A 25,381-nucleotide genomic window follows, 5' to 3' on the forward strand; every position below is an offset into this window, starting at 1 on the left:
TAGTTGTTCTATGGCCATTTGTTTAAAATACAGTTGACCCTTGAACCATGTGGAGGTTAGAGGTGCCAGCCCCCCCCCCCCGTCAGAGTATAACTTTTGACTCCCCAAAAATGTAACTGCTGGTAGCCTCCTGTTGACCGGAAGCCTTACCAATAACATAAACAGTTGATTAACATGTATTTTGTATGTGATAGGTTTTACATACTATATTCTTACAATCAAGTAAGCTAGAGAAAATGTTATTTAAAAAATTTTTTTAAATGCTTATTTATTTTTGAGAGAGAGATGGAGTGTGAGCTGGGGAAGGGCAGAGAAAGAAGGAGACACAGAATCCGAAACAGGCTCCAGGCTCTGAGCTGTCAGCACAGAACCCGACATGGGGCTCGAACACATGAGCTGCAAGATCATGCCCCAAGAAAAGAAAATGTTATTAAGAAAATAATAGGAAAGAGAAGATATATTTGCAGTACTGTACTGTATTTATATTTTAAAAATCCATGTGTACATGGATCTACATAGTTCAAACCTGTATTGTTCAAAGGTCCATTGTACTGTCTCTTCCTCGTTGACTGTGTGAGTGGGTCTGCTTCGGGACTGTCTACTCTATCTCATTGATCTATTTGTCTATCTATTTATCTATATGCCAATGCTATACTGCCTTGATCTGTAGCTTCAGCATTATTTTGAAATGAAGTAATATATCTCCTCTTCGTTCTACTTTAAGGAATTTTTTTGGCTGATTCAGGCCTTTGTATTTTCTTTTATATTTTAGAATAGGCTTATAAGTTTCTATAAAAGACCATTATGAGATTTTTATTTGAATTGTATCGAATGAATAGATGGATTTGAGGGAAATAGAAATGTTAAAATACTCAGTTTACCAATATATGTATAGATAGTATTCTATCGTTCTGATTCATTTAAATCTTCATTAATTATTCTCTCAGGAGTTTTAAAAATGGTTTTCTGCATGGGGGTCTTCCACATGTTTCTTTAAATGTCTCTTTAAGTGTTTTGAGTTTTAAAATATCTCGTAAATGGCTTTCTTAAAAAATTCATATTCCACTTACTTGCTGTTGATGTGTAGAGCACAGTTGATTTTGTATACTGCCCTTGTATCCTACAATCTTGGTAAATTCAATGTGTGATATATTTTACTTAGTGCTTTACAGAATTTCATGTTTATTCTTTTTTTTAAAATTAATTAATTTATTTTTAAATAGTTTATTGTCAAATTGGTTTCCATATAACACCCAGTGCTCTTCCCCACAAGTGCCCTCCTCCCTCACCACCACCTCTTTCCCCCCCCCCCCCCCCCCCTTCAACCCTTGGTGCATTTTCAGTATTCAATCAAGTTTATTCTTGAAGCCACCTGTGACACAGATGTTAGTACAATCAGATGTTATAAGAAGTTTGCCCTGAAATTGCACATGCCTCTTTTTCTGCTCAAGGTCCCACAAGTTGGGTTAACAGGAGGACTGGGATTTGAATTGAGGTCTAATCTGACTCCAGTGGCTCATCCCTTTCCACTCTCCTATAATATTTTACCTCTTTGACATTTGGATATTTGAATGGAGTGATAGCATGTGGTTTCGCCGGATTTCACTTGGACATTTTTGTGTCATTGTGTTTCACAGGGACGCGAATTGGCCAATGGAACCTTTAAGACAGACAACAAAAATACGGTGGTAAAGAGACTGGGGGGTTTTCCTAGTTGAAGGAAGATAGTCAATGTTTTCCCAGACTCCTCCACGGAAGATCATTCATGCAGTCGAATGTAGTTGCAAAGCTCAGCCCTCTTTCTCCATACTGTTGGTGCACATTAGCTGTTGCTAAATCTTCCATGTGTGGGGATGCTGTAAAACTTGTGTTCCCTCCTTCTCTCTTGCAATGTGTTGCAGGAAACCATTTCTGTACAGCCAGGGAGCTCACGGAGGAGATGAGATCATTAACAACAGAGAGGGAAGGGCTGGAGGGACTCCTCGACAAACTGCTGGTGCTGAGCTCCAGGAATGTCCAGAAGCTGGGAAGTGTGAAGGAAGATTACAGCAGACTGAGAAAGGAGCTGGACCAGGGGGAGACTGCCTACGGTAAGTAGTCACTGTTGCCTAGAGAAATATCTACAGAATTGATTGTCTTGTGTAGCGCGCAGGATGTCCCGTGCCTCATGTGAGTGGCACTGTGAAGGAGGTCCTGGAGCACGCGACACTTTTCCTGGAGGATTTATTTGGCAAGAGCCTTGGCAAATGAGATAGAATTACTTCTCAGCTTTTGTTTTGCTGTTAGCATGTGAGGTCTTTTCTTCTTCTGTCCCCCCCCCCTCCCGCCCCCGGATTTGCTAATGGCCTTGTGATTATTTAGAGCAATCCTTTCCTTGGCATAGGTCTTGAGAATTTTCTCTGTTTACAATTAGGTTCCTTTTGTTCCTTGGCTCAGTCTTGTGGCTTGCACAATCAGAGACAAAAGCAGGCTGACTCAGAAAACCGAATAAAGACCATGAAGTGGCTCTCCCATGTGTGAGGTTTTCTGAGAGCTTTCTTCCCCAAGAAGAACGCTATGGAAGAGGCCAGTCAGTGCTTCCCGAGATGAAGTATGTGCCTGTTGGAGGAGTTACTGTGTTCTTTTCCTGTTCCTGTTGTTAAGAGCGACTGAGGTCACCTTGAGGTTTGTTCCCTGAGGGGTGATCTCAGAAGATGCTGGTTGAGTCCAAATTGATAAAGTGAAAACTTACTTCTTTGAAAAAAATGTAAAGAATTTATAGTGATTCCGTTTCTAATCTGAAGAATGAAATCCCGAAAAATAAATTCAGATTGAAAATTTGTTAGATGCTAGAACCTGGTTTTTCATTGGGAAAATGAGGTTAATAATATCTAGTTCATAGGCTGATTAAGTGGAACAGATTAAATGAGGGAACTTATAAAGGTTTTGAGGTGTGTGTGTGTGTGTGTGTGTGTGTGTGTGTGTGTGCACATGTGTGTATGTGTGTGCTCTTGCATTTCTTCTAGGGAGGAAAAGTTGCTGGAGGCCAGAGGTCATAACATGGTCCCTAAATAAATGCTGTTTTCTAGAAAAATGAAAGACCTATATATGAATCAATAACTATATTTACAAAGTATGCTTATTTAAAAGGAAATAAGAAAAGAAGGGGGATGTTAGGTAGCCACATTTGAAATATGGCTATTTGAAAATACTCCACAGATTGAAATAAATGAAGCTGTCTACTTAAGACCGCACAAAGGGGGCACCTGAGCGGCTCAGTCAGTTAAGTGTCCAACTTAGGCTCAGGTCATGATCTCCTGGTGCACGTAATCAAGCCCCTCATTGGGTTCTGTGCTGTCAGCACAGAGCCTGTTTCAGATCCTTGGTCCCCTTCTCTCTCTCTGCCCCTCCACCACTCACATTCTCTTTCAAAAATAAATGTTAAAAAAATTATTTATAAAAAACCAAAGAAATATAAAATTAATTAGTAGAACATAAATTTTGTTTTAACAGCTTACTCAGTTGTAGAAAGAGTTTTTGTTACAGCATTTTGAATCACAGGTAGAATATTCATTATGATGGTATCTGAGCAATGGGCAGGTCTAATGTGGCTTCGTGTCTTTCCCCTCCCCCCACTTTTGTAGGTCAGGCCTTCTTTTATGCCAAATATGTAGAGATGATACAGTTGAGTCTTAGAATATCATGAGAGCACTGAGGGATAATGACACATTTCCCAAAGATGTGATGATGTGCTTTGTGAAGTCGTGACACGAACAATCATTGGATATTTTAAATGAATTTTTGCTATAGACTTGTTAAGTGTATAAATAGTAAAAGCTATGAAGTTTCTGATGTCACTTCATAATTTTTGGCACAAAATGGGAAATCTGTTGTATCTAAGGATGAAGATGCAAACACATTTGGACAAATTTAGTCCATCAGTATTTTCATTTGGACACTTGAGCTCTTAGAGCCATTTATATCTCTTACAAAGAAAAAAGAGCCATGTAGCGTATGTTGAGTCTCATCCTTGTGACTTTACCAAGTATTTTCGAAATGAAGGATAAAACATAAACAAGTGGAATGAGAGAGTGTTACCACCATCAGTGATTCTCAATTGCAAATGACTGTCACTGTGTGTTCTTTACATTTTAGACTTGGACTTTGCTGGATCAGCTCTCCTTTTCCTGTGCTTTAGGCTGAAGCTAATTTTTAACCAAACTGAGGTGACCTGACATCGGGTCAAACCGATTAATAATCTTGGGTTAATGAGAGTAATGGGAGACAGATATATAAATAAATAAATAATTCCATAGTAGATGGAAGCTTTCATCCATTGAGAGGCAATAAAACTAGGCTAACGTCCATGTTCTGTATTTTGTTGGCTTTTGAGAGTTAAAAATTTAGAGGGAGCTCTAAATGTAGAGCTTTAAATATAGAGCAAATAGAAAGGACTAGTACACACGTGTGTGTATGTACCATGAGCTGACGTTTTTATCCTTAGATAAAATATTTAAAATACGACTATTTAAGAAATGAGTTCATGTAGAATTCTTAAGGCAGATTTTGATTTCCAGCTCTGGCTGTGGAACGGTTGCACCCAGGAAAAAGGCAGTTTGGGAACCGATGAGCAACTCCATGGCGGTCAGGGACCCGGGCTTTTCTCTTCCGTTCATCTGTACCCTGGGACGTTCGGTCCAAGATGGCTGACACAGCCACATACATATTCCAGTTGGCCAGGGGTTCCATTTCTAAAGCAGATGGAGAGTTTTTGTTTTTGTTTTTGTTTCTTTTGGTTTTAGAGAAAGAGATAGAATGTAGCAGGGGAGGGGCAGAAGGAGAGGGAGAGAGAAAATCTCAAGCAGGCTCCATGCCCAGAGCAGAGTCTGACATGGGACTGGATTTCATGACCGTGAGATCATGACCTGAGCCAAAATCAAGAGTTGGATGCTTAACCGACTGAGCCCCCCAGGGCGTCCTGAGATTTGCAGTTTTAGGGGACAATTAGTAGTCTGTCTCATACAGAGAACTCTTACTGATGGAAAGTACTTTGCTGATCACTTATGATATTATTACATCTATATCTCTGGCTAGACTGAGGTCAAAGAAAAGCACTGTTGTTAGTTTCTTTTGTATTGTCTCAGTAGCCAGGGTCGAAAATAGTAAATGTGCCATAAATTTTTGTTCATTTACGGGGGCCAGATGTTAAAATGAAATGTTCCTTTATTTCTATATTATTCCTTTACTCTTTTACTTTGAATTATAGACCCAGACCTTGGATCTTCTTTTGTTTTGCTTTGTTTTGTTTTCATTCTTAAAATTCATTCTAATTTAGTGAGAACAGAGGTTAAGTTTGTCTTTCATGGAAGATGCTTGAGTTGTCTGAGTGGGGTTTTCAGATGGGGGTGTCAGCAGACAGAACAAGATAATGAAAAAGTCCTGAAATGTGCCAGAGTCCTCAAGGGCAAAGAGAGACAGAAATCATCACTGATTCCATTGACTTTGCCCCAGTGACACATAGTCTCTGTGAAGCGGCGAGAAGGCTGTGTATCAGCCTCCATCAGCTCTCCCTAAGACTTTCGGGGAACACGTTTGAATTCCGAGCAACTTTAAGTACAGTGAAATAGAATGGAAGGCTAAGTCTATCTTTCAACCTCTGACTACTTATGGAAATTAGCTATAAACCTTTAATTATTGTGCAGTTTAATGTTTTTTTTAAGGAGGATGGGATAAAAATATCAGTAACTTTTTTAGTTTGCTACACCTGCTTTTCAGAAAAAAAGACAACCCTGAGATTTATATAACTTTTTTCATCCCTTGTGTATAAGTTGGTAATCTGTATTGTACTTTATTAATATTGTTGATTTCACACTATAACTCAGATATAAAGGAAGCAGACGTCAAGGGGAGAGATTTAATCACAGAATAATCAGGGCTAGAATTTTAAATAGGACATCATTAGCATGTTAATGAATTTCCCCACTTTAAGCCAGCTGCCTGAATGGAAAAGATGTAGCTCAAAAATCTGGCAGGATCTAGAGCTGTCAGGAATTCATGTAGAGGGTCCACAGAGTACGCAAAGGGGTTCTCTGTGCAAGTCTCAAATGGAAGGATTTCATTTTTACTGGCAGTGATGGCTGGGCTGTGTTCAGCTTTAACTCATTTGCCTTTCAATGCATAAGAACAAGTGGAGGGTTGAGAAGGAACAGTTTTTAAGTGTAATAATGTTGGAGTGGAGTCAGTTTTTTAGTTAGGGTTTGGGGCGACTACAGTAGACCCCCCCTTATCCATGGTTTCACTTTCCAGGGTTTCAGTTACTTGCCATCAATCCCGGTCACTTTATATTCTCAACCAGAATAATTAACACTTGTCATCAGATTTTTGTCCATCTCAACTTTCAAATTCTATTTTTTGTTGTGTTCTTTCTACCTCCATTATTTGTATGTTTTCCAGTTCTCCCATTTCCTCCCCATACAAACACACACACACAAGGCATGCAAATTCTATTCTTCTGTTCTATTGTTTCTTGAAAGTTTCTCTTAAATACATCTGATAAATGAGGAAAGGGAATTACTGCCTATATATGCAGAACTTATAAAGCACAGGATCTCTACACTGAAAGTCTTCTCTTAATATGTATGAAGAAGCTTCACGTGTGAACTTCAGAGTTGAAGTAACTAATATGTTACTAGAGAATGTCACACTTCCTTTCATCAGCTATTTTAAGCTCAAAACTCATGAGGCAGTGCAAAAATCAAGGCAGGATCATGTCAGCGTGGACATGTGACCTAATCTAATGCAGAATATTGGTACAATAGTCCTCCCTTATCCACAGAAGATGCATTCCAAGACCCCCAGGAGATGCCTCACACTGTGGAGAGTATGGAAGTGTATGTATACTATGTTTTTTATTATACAGATGTACCTGTGATAAGCTTTAATTTACAAATTAAGTACAGTAAGGGGCACCTGGGTGGTTCAGTCGGTTGAGTGTCCAACTCTTGACCTTGGTTCAGGTCATGATCTCACAGTTTGTAGGATAGATCCCCGTGTCAGGCTCCTTGCTTTCAGCTTGGGATTCTCTCTCTCCTCTTTTTGCCCCTCCCCAACTTGCATGTATGCTCTCTCTCAAAATAAATATATAAACATTAAAAAACAAATTAGGCAGGTAAGTAATGAACAATAACTAATAATAAAATAGATCAGTTATAACAATTACTTTAATAAAAGTTTTGTGAATATAGTCTTCTCCATGTGGCCATTACAGGCCGGTCCTGGTAAAAACCCACAGGGGATGCCTTCAGAGGAAGACAGATGGAAACTTCCAGTGATCTGACATGATTCAGACATGAGACTTCGAACCTAGAAGAGCGGCCCGAGACCATATTCTGTAGACTCACCGAATGCCACTTTCCCTCTGAGCCTTCACAGGGGTCTGTGTGATAGCTAGCTTTGCTCTCTTGAGGCCAGAGTGGTGATTAAGCTCTTAATAACTGAGGGCCAAGCTGTTTTGTCTTGGAATCCCATGTGGGTTGCAGGGTTTGTTTGTGGAGGAACTGAGATTGTTATATCCTATTTGTGTTTGCATTTCTAACTCAGAAATCCTTGTTCGTGTAGATTTTAAAACACAGAATATGAACTTAAGGAGAAAGGCTTCTTTTTAAAAATGTCATCATCTTTTATTTTTCTCCTTTTTAGAAAAAATTTTTAATGTTTTATTTATATTTTCTTTTCTTTAAAAAAATTTTTTTTTATGTTTTTTAATTTATTTTTGAGAGATAGAGAGAGACAGCGTGAGCCAAGGAAGGTCAGAGAGAGAGGGAGATACAGAATCTGAAACAGGCCCCAGGCCCTGAGCGAGCTGTCAGCACAGAGCCCGATGTGGGACTCGAATCCACGAACTGTGAGATCATGACCTGAGCCGAAACCAGATGCTTAACTGACTGAGCCCCCCAGGTGCCCCAGTTTTATTTATATTTTCAATACAGAGAGAGAGAGAGAGCGGGAGAGAGAGAGCGAGTGAGCATGAGCAGGGGAGAAGCAGAGAGAGAGGGAGACAGAATGGGAAGCAGCCTCCAGGCTCTGAGCTGTCAGCACAGAGCCCAACGTGGGGCTTAAACCCACAAAGTAGTGATCATGACCTGAGCTGAAGTCAGAGGCTTAACTGACTGAGCCACCCAGGCGCCCCTCCTCCATTTTTTCCATGGGCTGGACTTTTACATCTTTAATTATTTGATTAACCTTATTAATAAAATTATTATTTTTTTGGGATTGCTGTTAAATATATATTTGCATTTTAAATTTCTCTCTGTATTTTTTTCCCCTTTTCTACTTCTTTCATTGCATCTCCGTTGATAGGGGTATTTCTCTGCAACCACTTTTGCCTGTGAATTTCCATGGTTGAAATTTGCAATGAATTTCTTTCCTCTTTTATCAAAAAATTGTGATGACTCCTTTGAGAGGCCTCGCTACAACACAATCCCAAATTAGGATGTAGAAGGCCTCAGTTTAATCTCGTTTCTGCTGTTGACTAATCATCTGTGTAGCAGTTGGCATAGAGAGGCAGCACAACATGAGGCTTGATGAATGACTGAGTTTTAGCTGATCTCTGCCTCTCAGTTCCTTCACATATGACAGTGTTTTCATCTATCCATGCATCATTTCAGTAATCATTTATTTGACCCTTACGCATGCCAGGCACTGTGTTAGGCCATCATGGTCCAGAGTGAATCCGTCAGTCCCTGAGGCTACTCAAGTCCCCATTTACTCTAGTCCCTTCTGCTCTAGTGTTCCCATGATTGTATCCATACTTTGTTCATTTTTTCCTTTGCTCTCTACTATTTCTGATCTCCTCCTCCTCCTATGTAATTTTCTAGAAGCCCTTACTTGTTACTTTCTTTTCCACCTGTGTCCCTGTTTGCTATCTACAGTCCCTTCCCAATACTCCAGTCGCATATGCCCTAGGTGGAAATGCTGTGATGCTTGTATTTCACACCCAATTGCAAGAGGCAGTTTTTTGATTTGCTAATTTGTTTGGAGTGGGAACGGATTCTCTGTAATGGGGGCGGGGGTGCGTGGGACGCTGAAGTGTCTGGTGGATCATTGTTGGCAACAGTGTCTTTCCTATTCTTTCTCGATTCCATGTGGACTCTGGGCTTTGATGACATTGGCGTGTGTGCATGTACACATATACACTCCCCTGCTGCTACACTCCCTCCTGAAGGCTAAGCTCAGAATGGTGAATAGGCGGAACGCCATGATTCCTAGACGAGAGTCCGTTGGCTGTGGTTTGGGTGTGGGGTAGTGTGATTGACACACACCTGTCATGTACCCAGAGTGCTTCCTGCTTCCTGTCTGGACCATTGTCTTCTGTGCAAACTCTTTCCCCCACCTTCATTTTTTAATGCCTGCAGGTGGGAGTGGGACCACTCTCAGTTAACTGGACCAACTTCAGCATTAGGTTATGATTTGAAAATAGATCATTATTATTATGATATTAGAACTTAATTGGGATTAGTAGGACTCTGTTCTAAGGTATTCATAAAGGGATTCATATTACCTTTTACAGAGATCCTTACAGGTTTAAAAATTTTTTTTAAATATTTATTCATTTTTGAGAGAGAGAGATACAGAGCATGAGCAGGAGAGGGGCAGAGAGGGAAGGAGACACAGAACCCAAAGCAGGCTCCAGGCTCTGAGCTGTCAGCACAGAGCCTTATGTGGGGCTCAAACTCATGAACCCACGAGATCATGACCTGAGTTAAAGTCAGACACTTAACTGACTGAGCTACCCAGGTGCCCCAACAGATTTAAAAATAAGTTCTCTTAAGATTTCTTCTTCCTTTGCCCATTGTCTATCTTCTGCATGCATTTATGGGACCCCTTGCTGTGTACACAGATTAACTATAGCTATTGTGGATTTACTATGTTCTTTCAAAGGAAGGAGTGGTCCTCTGAATGTTGTCAGTTTCCTTTCAGTAATAAATGTGGATTAAGTTTCATTTTGTCCTTAAGCCCTTACTCTGTGCCAGGCACTGAGCCAAGTCCCGACACATATTTATCTGCTAATTCTCTGGACAGTGTGTGGCTGGCCTCGGCATCGTCTCCACTTTATAGATGAAGATGCCAAGGCTTAGGGTGGGTCAAAGCCTTGTCCAGAGGCACAGAGACAGGAAGAGTAGGGGCCAAGATTTGAATTCTTTCTGTCTGCAATTTTATGTTGTTGTTTTTCTTTAATGTTGGTTTCTGCTCTTCATGAACTTGATTTCTAACATGAGCTTCTTATGCATCCTTCAACCTCACTGCTCTACCTAAATGCTACCCTCACAGTCATGACTATGAAAACAGAGTCTCCTAAAAGTCATCTCTTGATAATGTCAAGTGCCCCAAAAAGAGGTTTTTCTTTTCACTTTTGAAATTTCTAAGTATCTTCTCTTATTTCGTTCCTGAAATGACAATATCTTATCTGCAACTTTCCTGACACCAGATGAATCATTTCACTTGATAGGAGGTTCTATAGCTTATCTTCATAATGAAAACAACGTATTTTATATTAAAACCAAAATCCTTTGTTGTCAAAGGGTGACTAAGAGGAACCTAACATACCACAATTGCTTGGGAAAAATGAAATGTTGAACTGTAACAATTTAATTTGATGCATATTTGTTAACTTCAAACCACTGTTTGATATTTTTTCAAAGAACTGTTGATAGTTCTGCTTCCTGTTCTAAACTCCTTAGATGTCAGTGTTTTCCTTTGTATTCTTAGGCGTTAACAAGTAGGTCAATGCACTCTCCAGAGTTTCTGGTAGACTGTCACAAGCCCAGCTTGCCTATGAATTGACTAATAGGTCATCCCTTTGACTGCATGGAATTCAACTTGCAGAATGCAATAGTCCTCTAAGCTTCTTTGAGTGAGTTTTTTTAAATGTTTTATTTATTTTTTTTTTTTGAGAGAGAGAGAGAGACAGTATGAGCAGGGGAGGGTCAGAGAGAGAGAGACACACACAGAATCTGAAGTAGGCTCCAAGCTCTGAGCTAGCTGTCAGCACAGATCTGATGTGGGGCTTGAACCCAGGAACTGTCAGATCATGACCTGCGCTGAAGTTGGACGCTTAACCGACTGAGCCACCCAGGTGCCCCTGAGTTTTTCAACTTTAAATAAAGCATTTAAAAATTCCATAATTTGGGGCTTTGAGGAATTAAGACCGACGGTTTTCACCGAGACCAATTTTGTGAGGTGTCGCAGAATTCAGTTCTATTGGTTCTGTGATATCTTTCGTGCCGTCACAGTTTTTTCCACTGATTAAGTTTGTATGAAATATCTTGTTTTCCTCTTGGACATTGCCATGAGTGAGGGCCTCCTGCCACTTCCGTCGGGTACTTCCCTTTCTTTGAAGCTGCCGCATGTTTAGCCGACCCAAGAGAGACAATACTGGAGAGGCCAACTTGATTTTTCAGGTTTTCTTAGCTCTTGTCAAGGAGAAAGGATATGCTGATAAATGTTTTCCTTCCCTCTTTTGCTGCCCTGGGCCCAGCACACTTTTGTATTTGGGGGTAGGCATCCTATCTCATCCACTTTCCCTCCAGATTTTTATACAGTTGGGGAGGGTTGGCTCACCACAGGGTGGACAATCCTAAGCTAATGCTCTGCAGTTTAATATTTATAGCATGACAGAAACCATCAAGAGTCACTTAAAGATCTACTGACTTGACATCATCAAAAATTTATAAACCAGATATGCTTGTATTTTACACACTCACAGAGTTATAATGCAATTGTATTTTTGTCTTGACGTTATACTTTTCAAAGTCTTGATAACTCATTAGCAACTGATTGTATACTGTGCTTTTAGATTTAATTATAACTGAACTTTGTAATTCTTTTATTTACCAAAATGCTGTTAAGCTTTTGGTTATTTTAGCCTATTTTGAAGGTCTCTCTTTTTTATATGTGTTCCTATGGCTGCTTCATACTTCATGGATCCCCAAATATGATATTGCTTTTCCCTAAGAGCAAAACTAATGCAAATCTACTCTGTTCAGGGTGTATTTAATGAAAGGAAGCCTGGTCTTGCTCAGACAAGGTGGCTGTAGTCTTGAGCTTCTTTTCAACTCTATGTGTGACCCAGCATTTGACTTTGGTCCATATGTCCCAGTTGCATTAGCAAGACAGAACAGTAGAATTTGGCGAATGTCTGTTTGCCTTTTACCCAACCTCATTTTTTCTGCCCAGAGACCAAGAAACAGTAGGGGTTGAATCCCAAGCTCCGTGTCTGCACCTGGAAGTTCACCAAACGCTGAAATTCCCTAGTGGTCTGGAATCTCCTAGGAACGCATCAACCTTTGGAGGCAAAGTAATGTCCTCTATGCATTATACAAGAATCCTCTGAAGTTGAAGCTTATCACACTCCTGGGGTTACTCTAGTAGCTTAAATTTTTTTTTAAAAATGTATGCCACAAAATAGCATAAGAATAAAGCACATTTTCAAAGCTGAACAAAAAATGTCCATCATACATACAACTACTGTAACAGAGTTTCTGGTGCCATTTTTTAGTGTTCACCTCGCACCCCACTCCACCTCTTTGCACCCCACTCCCCCACCCCCACTCCCAATCCCCGGTGCCTGGGTCACATGCAGACTTTTTGCACTGGGTGTTCTCTCCCCGGCCTTAGCCTTACTTGACAATAATGGAACCATTATATCACTCAAGCCTCGCACCTGTATGTTGTGATAAATTTGTTATTCCCATTCTGCAGATGTGGACACTGAGGCTCAGTGAGCTAAGGGAGTTGTAGATGGGAAGCAAAGAGTGGGAATGGGACTCCGACCTTCTGGCCCCAGAGCCATCCTCCTCATCACACACTTACGTTTCCCTGTTGTTACATAGCATTCGGTTTATAATTTGTGGTCTTTTATAGCATTCCAAGACTCAGTATACCATGATTTGCTTAACGACCCCTTCCCTTATTTTGATGTGTTTCATGATCATTTTTATGAATTCTTTTCAAAAGATAAAGTGCCAGATCAGGATTGCTGGACCAAAGAGCATAATCATCTTCAGTTTGTCTGTTACATGCTGCAAACGACTTTCAGGAGAATTACACCAGTGTAATTGATGTTGCCAATCCATCCTTTCCCATACTGGGTGTGATTTCTTAAAGGTAACCAGTGTAACAGTAATTAGATAGTATTTAGTTCATACCTTCTTTTTGCATTTATTTGATCAACTACAAGACTCAACTCATCTCTTTTTGTACCTTTGTAATTTTTCTTTATCATTTATCATTTATTGTCCATGGGTTTGCCCATTTTGGGGAATGGGGAGAGGAAGGGAACTTGATAATTTCATCTTTATATAATATGGTTATCGTAATTTTTTTTCCTTTGTTGTGTGCACATGTGTGTGAAATTCACCCCTTACCGTAATTAGTAACAGACCAAGAAAAGCAGTTTTTGTACACAATGATAACAAGCTGAGATGCCAGCTTAGAATAAATTCTGACTTCTTAAGGCATCAGGGTACAAATAATGTAACAAACGGAGGCAGAGACAGGTCTTCCCCGGGAAAGGCGTGCTGTCTCCACTCTGCATTAATATTCATCGGGCCTGGCCTTTCCAATACATGCAGCATCTTGGGAACTCTCGCATTTGGGACCATAATGAACTGGCTTCCCTTTTTACAGAAAATCTAGGGAAGGCATTGTTTTTTTATGTTCGTGTCCGTGAAAACGCACCTGCCGAGAGAGGTATGCGGCTTCCTACCACTGCCTTCCTTCTTCTGCATGACGCAGCTCATGTTAATGCCTCGCTATCTTTGGCTCTTTTTTTTTTAATTTCTCATTTTCTTGAATAGATCCATTAGAAAAATAGCTCCTGCCAGTTGGAATTTTTTCTTCCAAAGCATGCTGTTATTTCAGACTCAAGGAGTGTGTCTATTTATGGTATGTGTGTGGTCCCTGAAACTGGAGTTTGAGGGAGAGGGCTAAAGAACATGGTAGGAAAAGGACATCCCCTGTCCTGGACGAATGCCAGAAGGGGTGACCTTTTAAACTGTCACCAGCTTTTCGGAGTGAGCTGTTGGGTTTGCCACGGCTCCCTCCCCTTCCCTCCACAGACAATGAGCAGCGATGGGCATTAAGTGAAAGATCCCTTTCGGTGGATGATGTGCAATCACCGTAAATTACTATGATTCGGGCTTCAGGAAAGCACCGTCCTAACTGTTGCAGCTCTTGCACATCAGACTCTCCCTCCACTCAGATGGCGCCTTCCCTTGGCTGTCTTCTGCGGCCCGTTGGCTTCCGCAGGCTTTTCTGGGTTTCGTTCCTCCACCTCCAGAATGCCCTTACCCACCACGTGCTCACTCCCTACATTCCTTCTAAGCTACACCCTGCCAGCTCCCTCCGGCCCTCCGAGCGGCCCAGCCCCGCGATCTCTGTGTGCTCTGAACGAAATATACAAAGCCTCCCTCCCATACCCCCAGGAGTGGATAGCCCTGAGATCCGTCTGGATGCCCTCTCGCCACTGAACGCACTGATTCTCCCGACGTCCATTCCGTCCGTGTCCTCCCTGAGCCCCTGTTTAGAGTCAGAGCCCTCCTGTTCTCACCCTGCTTGGATCTTGGCCTCACACTGTGAAGGTGATCATTATCCCTCCCTTATAGTTTCGTGATTATTCATTTGGTTTTGCCATGTTTAATGGAATATTTAATAGCGTCTGTGAAGAAGCCTGGAGACTATAAATAAATGCTGTCTTTGGTCTTGAAAGAGTTTTATACAATATAAAATTTAGAACACATTTTCCTCAGGAGCCCTGACATTAATATTCATCATGAGCCCCAAAGTAGAAGCTATTCTATCTGAGCATAATGAAGTTTACCATATGTTTCAAAGTTACTTGCAATTTGCTTCTCACAATGACAATTAGGAAGGTCGTCTTGTCTCGCCAGGTTCTGTGAGGTACATAAAGCAGCTCATGGCTGTCAGTGTGAGATGTATGGGGACACTTGTGTGCAAATACAAGGGGAAGACGTGATTCTTCTTATCCCAACTGTGGCTGTTTGCACCCAAGTGCCAAGCATGGCACACGCTAGTCTTAGACCTTACGTCATGTATGGACATAGGGATTGAGACTTCCAGAGCAAATTCTCTCTGTTCTTGATGACTACGTTTTATGGGGCTTTCCCCACCTCCCTTCCATAGCCTCTAAAACATTGATAGAGAAAGTTGACATTCAGATACTGGTTTGTTTCTGGTCTTTTTTCTGCCTTATTGAAAAAATTATTTATCTGCATTAAAGCATGGGAACAGTATTGTATTTAACTCTCCAAAGCTGAACTTGGATGACAGACTAGGGAGAAGGTGAGGGGGTGGCCATGAATCAGGGTAATTGGTTTCTTATGGAGCTTGTAGAGGGCTAAATCTATGTTAGCACTGGAGCAGGCGATTCGTGGAGGAGAGGGTCTTGGGAGCTGAGGCCGGAGGAAGATGTTCTTAATCTGGTTTGGGGATAGCATATTAGGTTACCATGGTCGAAATATTAATATATTTCTGTCTATAAACTCCCCTTCTTTCCTTCCTGCTTTCCCTCCCTCTTTCCTCCCTTCCTTTCTTTCCTCCTACTTCCCTTCCCTCCCTTCTACCTCCCTTCCTTCCTTCTCTTCCTCCTGTCCTTCCCTCCTAACTCTCTCTCTTTTCTTTCCTTCCCCTCCCCTTCCCATCCCCTTACTTTCCTTCCCTCCTTCTTTTTCTCCAAGTCTCTTTATCTGAATATGACAGGCCAAACTTCTGTTCTCAAGTCTTTAGAATTTACAAACATTTATCAATAGATAGGAAAGACAGATAAGAACATCTTGGATTCATTAGTGCATGCAACACGGTCTCCGTTGTTTTCAAATTCCTTACTTGGAAGAATATTGAAGAAGATTCCGTGGCCCATGAAACATCTGATGATTGCCATTTGATACTATTAAATGCCTCAGTTTAAAAAATTAACCCATTTATTCTACATATATTCAAGCATGCAGACAGTGCGGGGAGCTGCCTCTTCCAGGCCTTTGGGCTTGAGCTGCACTCTGGTATCTGCACACCATCTTTCTGGAATGTTTTTTGTGGTCAGATTTGCCAGAGGCACAGAATTAGTCCATACCCCACAATGCGTTTCCAGGCTAATACATTGATTTCAATTATTTTTACTGTTAAAAATGATCATTTAAAAATGTTTTATTCAACATTATCCCCCCCTTTTTTTTTGAGAGAGAGAGAGAGCATGTGCACAGGTGAGCATGAGTGGGAGGGGCAGAGAGAGAGGGAGACACAGAATCCGAAGCTGGCACCAGGCTCCGAGCTGTCAGACCAGAGCCAGATGGATGCTGGGCTCGAACTCAGGAACTGTGGGACCACCACCTGGGCCAATGTTGGCAGTTTAACTGACTGAGCCACCTAAGCCTCCCTAAAAATGATCATTCTTAATTGAGAGTGCTAGAAAGAGACGAATAAGCAGTGTTCATTGTCCTGTTCCACATAAATGAAGAAAAAAAATCACAATGCTTATGTAAATAAGGAAGACCGTGGTAAGCATGAATATGAAACAGGCTTCTTTCTCCTTCCATTCTTTTTTTCCTGTTTGGCCTAAAGCTGTTAAACTTGGGTAAGTGTCCGTGGTCATCTTGTATTATATCCAAATTCTGTCCCACACTGAGGGGTGGGTCTGAGTCTGCCGCAGGACAAGTAAGTTCCTGTAATGGCCTCTTTTTGATTCTACATTCTGACTCCTATGTAATGCCCTTACATGGATGGATTTTGCAGGTTTATCACCCCCTGTTTTTTTTGTTTTAATATTTTATTTATTTTTGAGAGAGAAAGTGAGAGCAAGCATGAGTTGGGGAGGGGCAGAGGGAGTGGGAGTCACAGATTCCAAAGCAGGCTCTGAGCTGTCAGCACTGAGCCTGACGTGGGGCTCAAACTCTGGAACCTCTAGATCCTGACCTGAGCCAAAATCCTACGCTTACCCGACTGAGCCCCCCAGGCAGCTCGTTCGTGTTTCAAGGTCCTGTGCAGCACTGGCTCTTGCAGGACCTGCCTGGTCTCCCCTGCTCCAGAGCCTTGGCTGGCACTCTATACCACAAGGGGCTTGAGCACCTTCTAGGCGCCAGGCACAGGGAAAGAAGGCTGGAAAGGTCTGGATCCTGCCTCGTGCTTGCAGCTGTGGGTTGGGGAGACAGGCACACACAGCAAGCAGGACACTGTATGGGGAGGGGGTGAAGTAAAGAAACAAAGCTGAAGAGAGCAGAGAGGAGGGCTGCTAAGTGTGCCTTGAAAAAGCCCAGGGCAGCTTCACTGAGAAGGCAGAGTGGGCTGTGGCTCATAGGTGGACAAGGGGGAAGGGGCCTGAGGCCTCTAGGCTGGCTTCCAGGTCGGGGAGCGTGGCACGTTTGGGGCCTGATGGGACCAGGGATCTGACCTCAGCCCTGCCACATAGCTGCTGTGTGACTTTGGGTAAATCTCTGGATCTCTCTGAGCACCAGTTTCCTCCTCTGTAACAGAAATGTGACCACCTTTCTGTGATTATGGAGCTGTAAGTGGATGAAATAATACACGTGGCAGACTTACTTGGACCCCCTGGTTTGTAATAAGGGACTCAGTTGATCTCACTTACATTATTATTGACCTGGTTTGGTAATAGGTTGAGTAAGAAGGGTCCCAGAGTGGGAGGGATAGAGGCTGAGGTTGAAGAAGGGGGGAAGAGACAAACCACGGGATGCCCTTTGCCCTGCTGGAGTTGTCAAGGTTTTCTGAAGGTGGTGGTTAGTCAGTGAAGAAATTTTGGTTCCTGTGACCTTAACCACCCCCGAACATTCTTATCTTATGAAATAGATGACGATATACAATCTTATACAAATGTTTCTCTCTTAAAAGGGTAATTAACATTACAAGCCTATTATGGCTAGATTAAAAAAATACTGACAATGTGGAGCGCCTGGGTGGCTGTTGGTTGAGTGTCTGACTTGATTTCAGCTCAGGTCTTGATCCAAGTGACGAGGGAGCGTGAGGCAGGCTGAGGGCAAAATACAAGCCCGCACACCCTCCCTCGCAGATGAGAGGTGTGATATTCCTCAGGCTCTCCTGGCTGCCCCAGGACAGAGGCAAGAAAAGAAAGCAAATGGCTAAACTGACAGAGATTACAAGTCATCGGTTTGCAAATATCTTAGTAAATTATAAGAAAAGGGTGATCTTATTTTAGCCTAATCTGCAGAAACCTATGGACTCTGTTTCCTGAGACCCCACCATTACCCCTCCATAGTGATATTGGGAACAAAGGCTAGAAGGAAATGGCGGGTAAAATTCAATTTTCTTATAACCAGCAGCCCATTGACAGATGCATAAGGCTGGCAGAGTAGAACATTTCTCCAGGAGCTCCCTACCTTCCTAATGTTAATGCCTTACTAGAGGGACATCAACCTTAGCCCCACCACAGCAGGGCCTCAGTAGCTTAGGAGCCCTCTTTTCCATATCAAAGTCCTTCTAGAGACCTCTCTTTTGACTTTATGTCCCCAACTCCGGAGTATAAAGCCAGCCATTCCTAACAACCCCAGTGCAGCTCTTTCTGCCCATGGGTCCTGGCTCTTGCTTTAATAAAGTCATCTTTTTGCACCAAAGATGTCTTTAAGAATTCTTTCTTAGGGCACCTGGGTGGCTCAGTTGGTTAAGCAATCTGACTTCAGCTCAGGTCATGATCTCGCAGCTTGTGGGTTTGAGCCCCTCATCGGGCTCTGTGCTGACAGCTCAGAGCCTGGAGCCTGCTTCAGATTCTGTCTCCCTCTCTCTCTGCCCCTCACCCACTCATGTTTTGTCTCTTTCTGTCTCAAAAATAAATAAACAAAAAATTAAAAAAAAATTCTTTCTTGGCCATCAGCTCCAGGCCCCACCACCACACCAAAATCTCATCACAAAGGTCATGGGATGGAGTCCCGCGTTGGGCTCCACGCTGGGCATTGAGCCTGCTTGGGATTCTCTCTCTCCCTCTCCCTCTGCCTCTCTTCCCTGCTCATGTTCTCTCTCTTTCTCAAAAAAAGAAAAATCCTGCTAATGTCTAGTGTTGATGTGAAGGTGAAACAGCTTGCTTTCTCGTAGCTGGCAGGCGGGATGTAAATGCAGAGTCATTCTGGAGGGACGGTGTGGCCTTTTCTTATAAGCTTTAACATTGCACTTGACACAGTGACCCAGCAATTTCTGGATATTTACGTATCATACAGAAATAGTTACGTCCACACTAAAATGTGTCATGAAGGCTTATGGCAGCATGCTTAATAATCACCCATAACTGGAAAAGCCCAGCGTCCCTCAGGGGGTGAATGGATAGCAAGCTAGTACACATCCACATGGTGGAATACAACTCAGCAATGAAAAGGATCCGTTGTTAATACTATGCACAACTTGGGTGCATCTCAAATGCATTATGCTGAGTCAAAACTTTATCCTGTACGACTCAGTGGGGCTGCAGGGTTGGGGGAGAGTCTGACTGCAAAGGGCAGCTGGAAGGAATTCCTTGGGGGTGTTGGGATTGTTCTGTATCCTATTTATGGTGATGGCCACAAAATTCATCCATGGTATTAAAATCCATCGAGCTGTATGCCAGGGGGAAACAAAGTAGGGGCACCTGGTGGCTCAGTTGGTTAAGCATCCAACTCTTGATGTTGGATCAGGTCATGATTGTACAGTTCTTGAGACCAAGTTCCGCATCGGGCTCTGCTCTGACAGCATTGAGCCTGCTTGGGATTCTCTCTCTCTCCCTGTCTGCCCATCTCCTGCTCATGCTCACTATCTCTCTCAAAATAAACTTTTTTTAAAAAGGTAAGTTTTACTGCATCACATGAAAAAAAAAAGTTGAAAAAACTCTTCAGTTTATAGCTTGTTTCTTGCATGCGTTAGCTATTTGATCTCATGTAAGTCTCCAACAGCCCTAATGGTTGATGTTACTATTTTCTCTATTATGATATTATCCACTGTTGTTATTATTGACTACATTGATGCTTTACAGGGTTCAGCCCAAGGTCACATACCTTCCAGAAGGCAAAGCAGGGTTTGAGTAAGTCTTTAAGCCCACAGGATTGCACACCATGCCTCCAGGAGTTGGGGGCGGGGGTCATTCTCTTGGCCTCTGGTCCAGGCTGCTCCCCGGTGACCCAGTTACCCAGCTGGTCAGTGTCCGTGGCGCTGCATGTCATGCGGTTCAAATTTTACAAATGGGCAAAGGTTTTAAATGACTTTCCTAAATGCTTAGTCTCAGAAAGGGAGTTGACTATTGAATATTTTGTCCCTAACTCCTTAACCTGTACTGTTGGCTAAGTTAAATCTGACTTCTTTTCAAGGAAGGACTACCTCCCCAGAGGGCTTTTTGATGGTGAAAATACCAGTGAAAATCTTGATCCATTTTTGTTCACTTCACAGCTTCAACTTCGTCTCCTTAAATACCATTCAGGTTGTAACCCAAGGCAGCTCTGTGGCTGAGAAGAGCTGCTAATTAACTAACATACTCAACCTTGGACCAGAGGGCAGGCAATAACTCCTTAGAGAAGAAAAGAGCAAGATATTAAATAAAGAGAAACCATAAAAATGAAGAAACAAATCTTTTTACATATTTTATACTTATTTGTTTAAATATCTATTTCCCCAGCCTCTGTGACTGCTTTTTCAGATCATTAATCTTTTGTATCCACCAACCCCCATCTATGCTTTGCATCTAGAGCAGGGGCTTAGCAAAGGCTGGCCGAATTAGACGGATCCTGAATCGGAGAGCCGAATGGAATGTGTGATATGCAATCTGTCCAAGTAGGATTCTTCCAACTGTCCTGTATTCAGAATCGTCTGTGTGTCAAGTTGTATACGGGTGCTTTTAGAGATGTTATGTGAATTATTCCTCATGAAATCCTAGGAAGTGTAGATCCTCCTTCCTGAAGGAGGAAACTGAAGCCAGGAGGGGCGAGCTGACCCTCTCAGTACATAGAGCAGACAAGCGTGCGAGCTGGTGGTCAGAGGCATGCAAATTCAGACCCGGATAGTCCCGTCTTCAGCGGAACATGGCAGGGGTGGTTGTTTAACTTCTGTGAGCCTCGTTTGCTGACTGATTTGCTTATGTAACCAGCGGCGTATCCATGGTTTGTAGGCCCTGAAGTTTTTATAATTTGGGAATAGGTCTTATTTACGATAAAGCACATAAAATTATGAATCAAAATTGGTTGTCTGGCTTGGAAGGGAGGCCTAAAGTTAAGTTGCCCTGACATGTGTGTGTCACTAGATTTATGGTAAATGTGTCCTTTCGTTCTTTCTTTCTCTCTTTTTTAATGTCTATGTATATTTATTTTTGAGAGAGAGAGTAGGGGAGGGTCAGAGAGAGAGAAAGAGGGAGACATAAGATCTGAAGTAGGCTCCAGGCTCTGAGCTGTCAGCACAGAGCCCGATGTGGGACTTGCACCCACGAACTGCGAGATCATGACCTGAGCCCAAGGCAGATGCTTAGCAGACTGAACCACCCAGGCACCCTATCCTTGCTTTCAACTGGTTTTTACTGTGGGCTACTACGTGTCCAGCCCCAGAGATGGAAGAGCTCCTGGGAGGCATCAGCAGAAGACAGACAGCTGCACTGCAGTGTGACTGTGGCTGGGAAGCATGCATTCCCAGGGCAAGGTGGCTGTAATAAATCACATCTAAGCTGTGACTTAGGGCCCGGGAAGGTTAAAACTGAGAAAAATACAGAGAGCACATTTGAGGCAGAAGAAAGAGCAAAGCTTGAAGGTAAGAAAAAATGTACTTCCTTTAGGGACTGTAGGAAGTTCAGTGTGGCCGGTTATTTAATAAGATGGAGGAGTGGAGAGGGCTTAAGTTTCAGAATAAGGGAGGGTCAGGTGGGCTCATGTACCATTTAAGGAACTTGGAAATGACCAGAAGAGCAACAGAGAGCATTGAACGGATTTAGGCAGGGGGTGATTTCATCAGATCTGCACTGAAACAAAAACAACAAAAGCCAGAGCCCACAGTGGGTCTGGCTGCAGACTGCAGAGGGATCCACACAGGGCACAAGGGCCCTCCTCTTCAGGGAGACAAGTGGGGGGCTACGGAGGCAGCAGAGGAGGGGGCTGGGAACAAGACCATGGCCATGAGGACGGTGAGGAGTAACGAGAGGGCAGAGATGTTTATTAGTTAGAACTAACAGGCTTGGTACTGGATATTCAGAGGCGAGAGTGGTAGTGGGATGACAAGGCAGGGTTGGCCTTGAAGATCAGGTTCCTGACCACCCCATGGCGGGCCGTTTTCATTAGAATCAAGAATATAAGAACAACAGGGGAACCTGGGTGGCTTGTCGGTTGAGCATCCGGCTTCTGCTCAGGTCAGGGTCTCGTGGGTCGTGAGTTTGAGCCCTGCGTCGGGCTCTGTGCTGACAGCTTAGAGCCTGGAGCCTGCTTCAGATTCTGTGTCTCCCTCTTCTATGCCTCTCCCCTTCTCATGCTCTGTCTCTTTCTCTTTTTCTCTTTCTCTCAAAAATAAATAAACATTAAAAAAAAGACTATTAGAACTACAGATTGGGAAGAGCTCATACATTTCCTTTTATCCAGTTGACTTTGTGGTCCCTGTGTGACACCCAGGAGGAGATGTGCCACCTACGGCTGGTTCTGAAGAGCCGGACTGACCCTGAGGGTTGGGGCCGTTGTCAGCATGTGGCCCACACGACCATGGGGATGAGGAGAGGGCACAGGAGAAGCAAGTGCAGAGAAAAGAAGCATATGGGAGGACACTGAAGAGTGCTAACGTTTAGGGGCAGGCAGAGGAAGGGGAGTCCCAAGGACGCATGAAGGACCAGAGAAGAGAGAGGAGAGACAAGAGCGGGAAGTCCTGGCAGCTGGGAGGAGCACACATTATTTTTATGGGGCTGGCCCCCTGCCATTAAGGATTCTCTCCCCCCATTTCCTGCAGTCATGGCGAACGTGACCTTAGTGATCAGCCCTGTGGCCATTGATGTGGCAGGTCGCCCTGCATGGGCCATGATTGAACACTCCCAAGCAGCAAGGACTGTTCAGGTGGAGGAGATGTGACCCGAGCAGGGTCCGTGAGAACCCAGCCTCCCTCCCCCAGCCTGTGTAAGGCAAACTGGGAGGATGAGAAACGGGGGCTGCTAGGGGCTCATTTTCTTGCCGCACAGAAAGGTCACCTGCAAAATGAAGCCATGAAGGGACAAGCAGAGGTGAGAGACGGATGGAGGGGGTGGGGGGTGGAGAGTCCTTGCAGCTGTAAAGCTCTGGCTCCTTTTATCCAAGAGTCTGGGCCCTAAACCTTTTCCTGCCTCTGGCCTTGGAATGGCCCGATGATTCGTCCCAATATAAACTCCAGTAGAGCCAGTTTTGCTTCAGCAGGTTTGAGCTGGGCTGTGATATTTCTTTTTCAGCCTTTCCACATGGCAATGAGAGCATTCTGACCAGTAGAGAAGGGATGATAGTGTCTCAGGAAAGAAGAATGGTGGTGGCAAATGCTGCCGACAAAGCAAGTGCAGGGGGCCTGGGGTGCCCACTGGCTGCAGGAGCCCACAGGTCCAGGGAGATATGCAGCATAGAATCTGACCCGCTGGCTGTGGGGAGGCAAGGCAGAGGAGGCAATGAGGGGCAAGTTCATTTTATGAGTTAATTGTGAAGGGAAAGCAAAAGGGAATGGGGGAGAGGAAATGAGTTAAGGAATTTCTTCTCTCTCTCTCTCTCTCCCTTCATCCCTTCCTTCTTTATCTGTGTCTCTTTCTCTTTCTCTCTTTCTTTCAGACATTGTAGATTGGACCATTCAAATACTAGTCAGTGTGGAGAGCCAATGGAGGGGATGGGGAGAAGGCAGAGAAAGGAGACAGCTGGCTGGGCTCAGCACCAGTTCTCCAAGGACATTTTGGAATGAAGACATGAGCAAGTGAATGAACGAGGAGAAAGGCCACGGGGTGGAGGGTGGAGAAGAATGGAGAAGGTTTGCAGCAGTTGCTTTGGAGACGGGGGAGATGAGCCGTCTAGTGGGAAACAGAAGAATTGCCAAGTGTGGTCAGGGCACCCATGTGGGATTTGACCCAATGACTTCTAGAGGCACCTGGCTCTGGGATTGTGTTGTTTTGTCCCTGCTCAGGAGTCTGTCTTAAGGGAGTGAGTGTGTCCCCAGTGGACATGCCAGGCTGGGGTTTTCTCAGATAAGCCTAGGAGAAGGGCAGCTAGATTTGGGAGAGGGGGATGGTAGCAGGAGGGTGGGGGAAAGTGACGGACAATGGAGCCTACGTTGTAGGCTGATGAAAAAGGTGTCAAGGGACATGTGGCTTAATGTGGGCACAGAACAGGGACAGAATAACAGGTGGAAAAGGAGGGGCAGGAAGGATTGGGCTCGTGAGTGGCAGGGAAAGTCCCCAGAGTGACTGAGGGCTGCGTAGCTCATTTTGGGTGGAGCTCAAGGTCATTGCAGGTGAGGCCAGGGCACTGAGAAGCCAGTGTGCTGACCTGTTTATTGGTGGATGACACTGGGGCTTTGGAAGGGTGGAAGGGGGCCATCTAGGGTGACAGCAAGGAGAAGGTCACCGTTAGGGGCCAAGAGGGAGAGGCAGTCTCAGGAAGAAGCTGAGGATGCAGATTTCGGTAACCAAGGATGGAGGTTCCAGACAGCACCGCAGAGCACTGGAGACGGAGTCCATGTGGCAGGAAGGCCTCGGGAACACCACCCAGCCCCACCAAAGTGCCTGCCCTGGCCTTTCGAACTGAAATCTGCCCCTTTGCCATGATCCCCGCCACTCTGTTACTCCTGGAGTTCAGAAAGGAAAAGGGCCCATGTCCTGGCTTTTCACTGACCTTCGCGAAAGCGATAGAATGTCAGTGCGTTCTTTCATGTCTACGATGTCGGCAGTTGCAAGATGCCCCACGGCTTTGATGGTGGCTTTCAGGGGGGACAGACACAGAGGCTGAAGTCCACTTGCAGACTAGATTGCTTGTTGTTGTTGTTGTTGTTGTTTTAAAGGTGTATCACAGAAGTTAGAATTTAGGCAATGGTAACTAAAATGTTGTTGTTGTTTTTTTCTTTAAAAGTGTATCACAGAAGTTAGATTCAGGCAGTGGCAACTAAAATGAAAAAATGAAGAGACAGTTTTAACTGAGTCTGTGGGTCTTGTTTTTGTTTTGTTGTTTTGGCTGGGAGAAACTGAGGCGAGAAAACTTGAGAAGCACATACTCCCTGTGATTGGTTCAGGAGCTGCTGGCAAAGAACTCTGGGAATTAGCGCCAGGAGTTTAGATAGATGGCCTGAGGACTCTGGGGCCAACTTGAGATTCGCAGAGCTGGGCAGGAGCATTTGCACCTTCCTCCATGTCATTGTGAAGATGGCTGCCCTTCGGTTTGCACTG

At 43.7% G+C, this 25,381-nt stretch overlaps 1 protein-coding gene across 1 annotated transcript in view; it reads left to right on the forward strand.

Moving 5' to 3' along the window:
* The window catches only part of DISC1 (DISC1 scaffold protein), a 312,563-nt gene that overhangs the window by 114,767 nt on the left and 172,415 nt on the right, over positions 1–25,381 (forward strand). Inside the window, exon 11 of the mRNA XM_029919352.1 lies at positions 1,902–2,090. Coding sequence (XP_029775212.1) covers positions 1,902–2,090 — 189 coding nt within the window. The remainder of the gene's footprint in view (positions 1–1,901; positions 2,091–25,381) is intronic.

Source organism: Suricata suricatta, chromosome 2 (genome assembly GCF_006229205.1).
Source record: "Suricata suricatta isolate VVHF042 chromosome 2, meerkat_22Aug2017_6uvM2_HiC, whole genome shotgun sequence".
Taxonomy (NCBI): Eukaryota; Metazoa; Chordata; class Mammalia; order Carnivora; family Herpestidae; genus Suricata; species Suricata suricatta.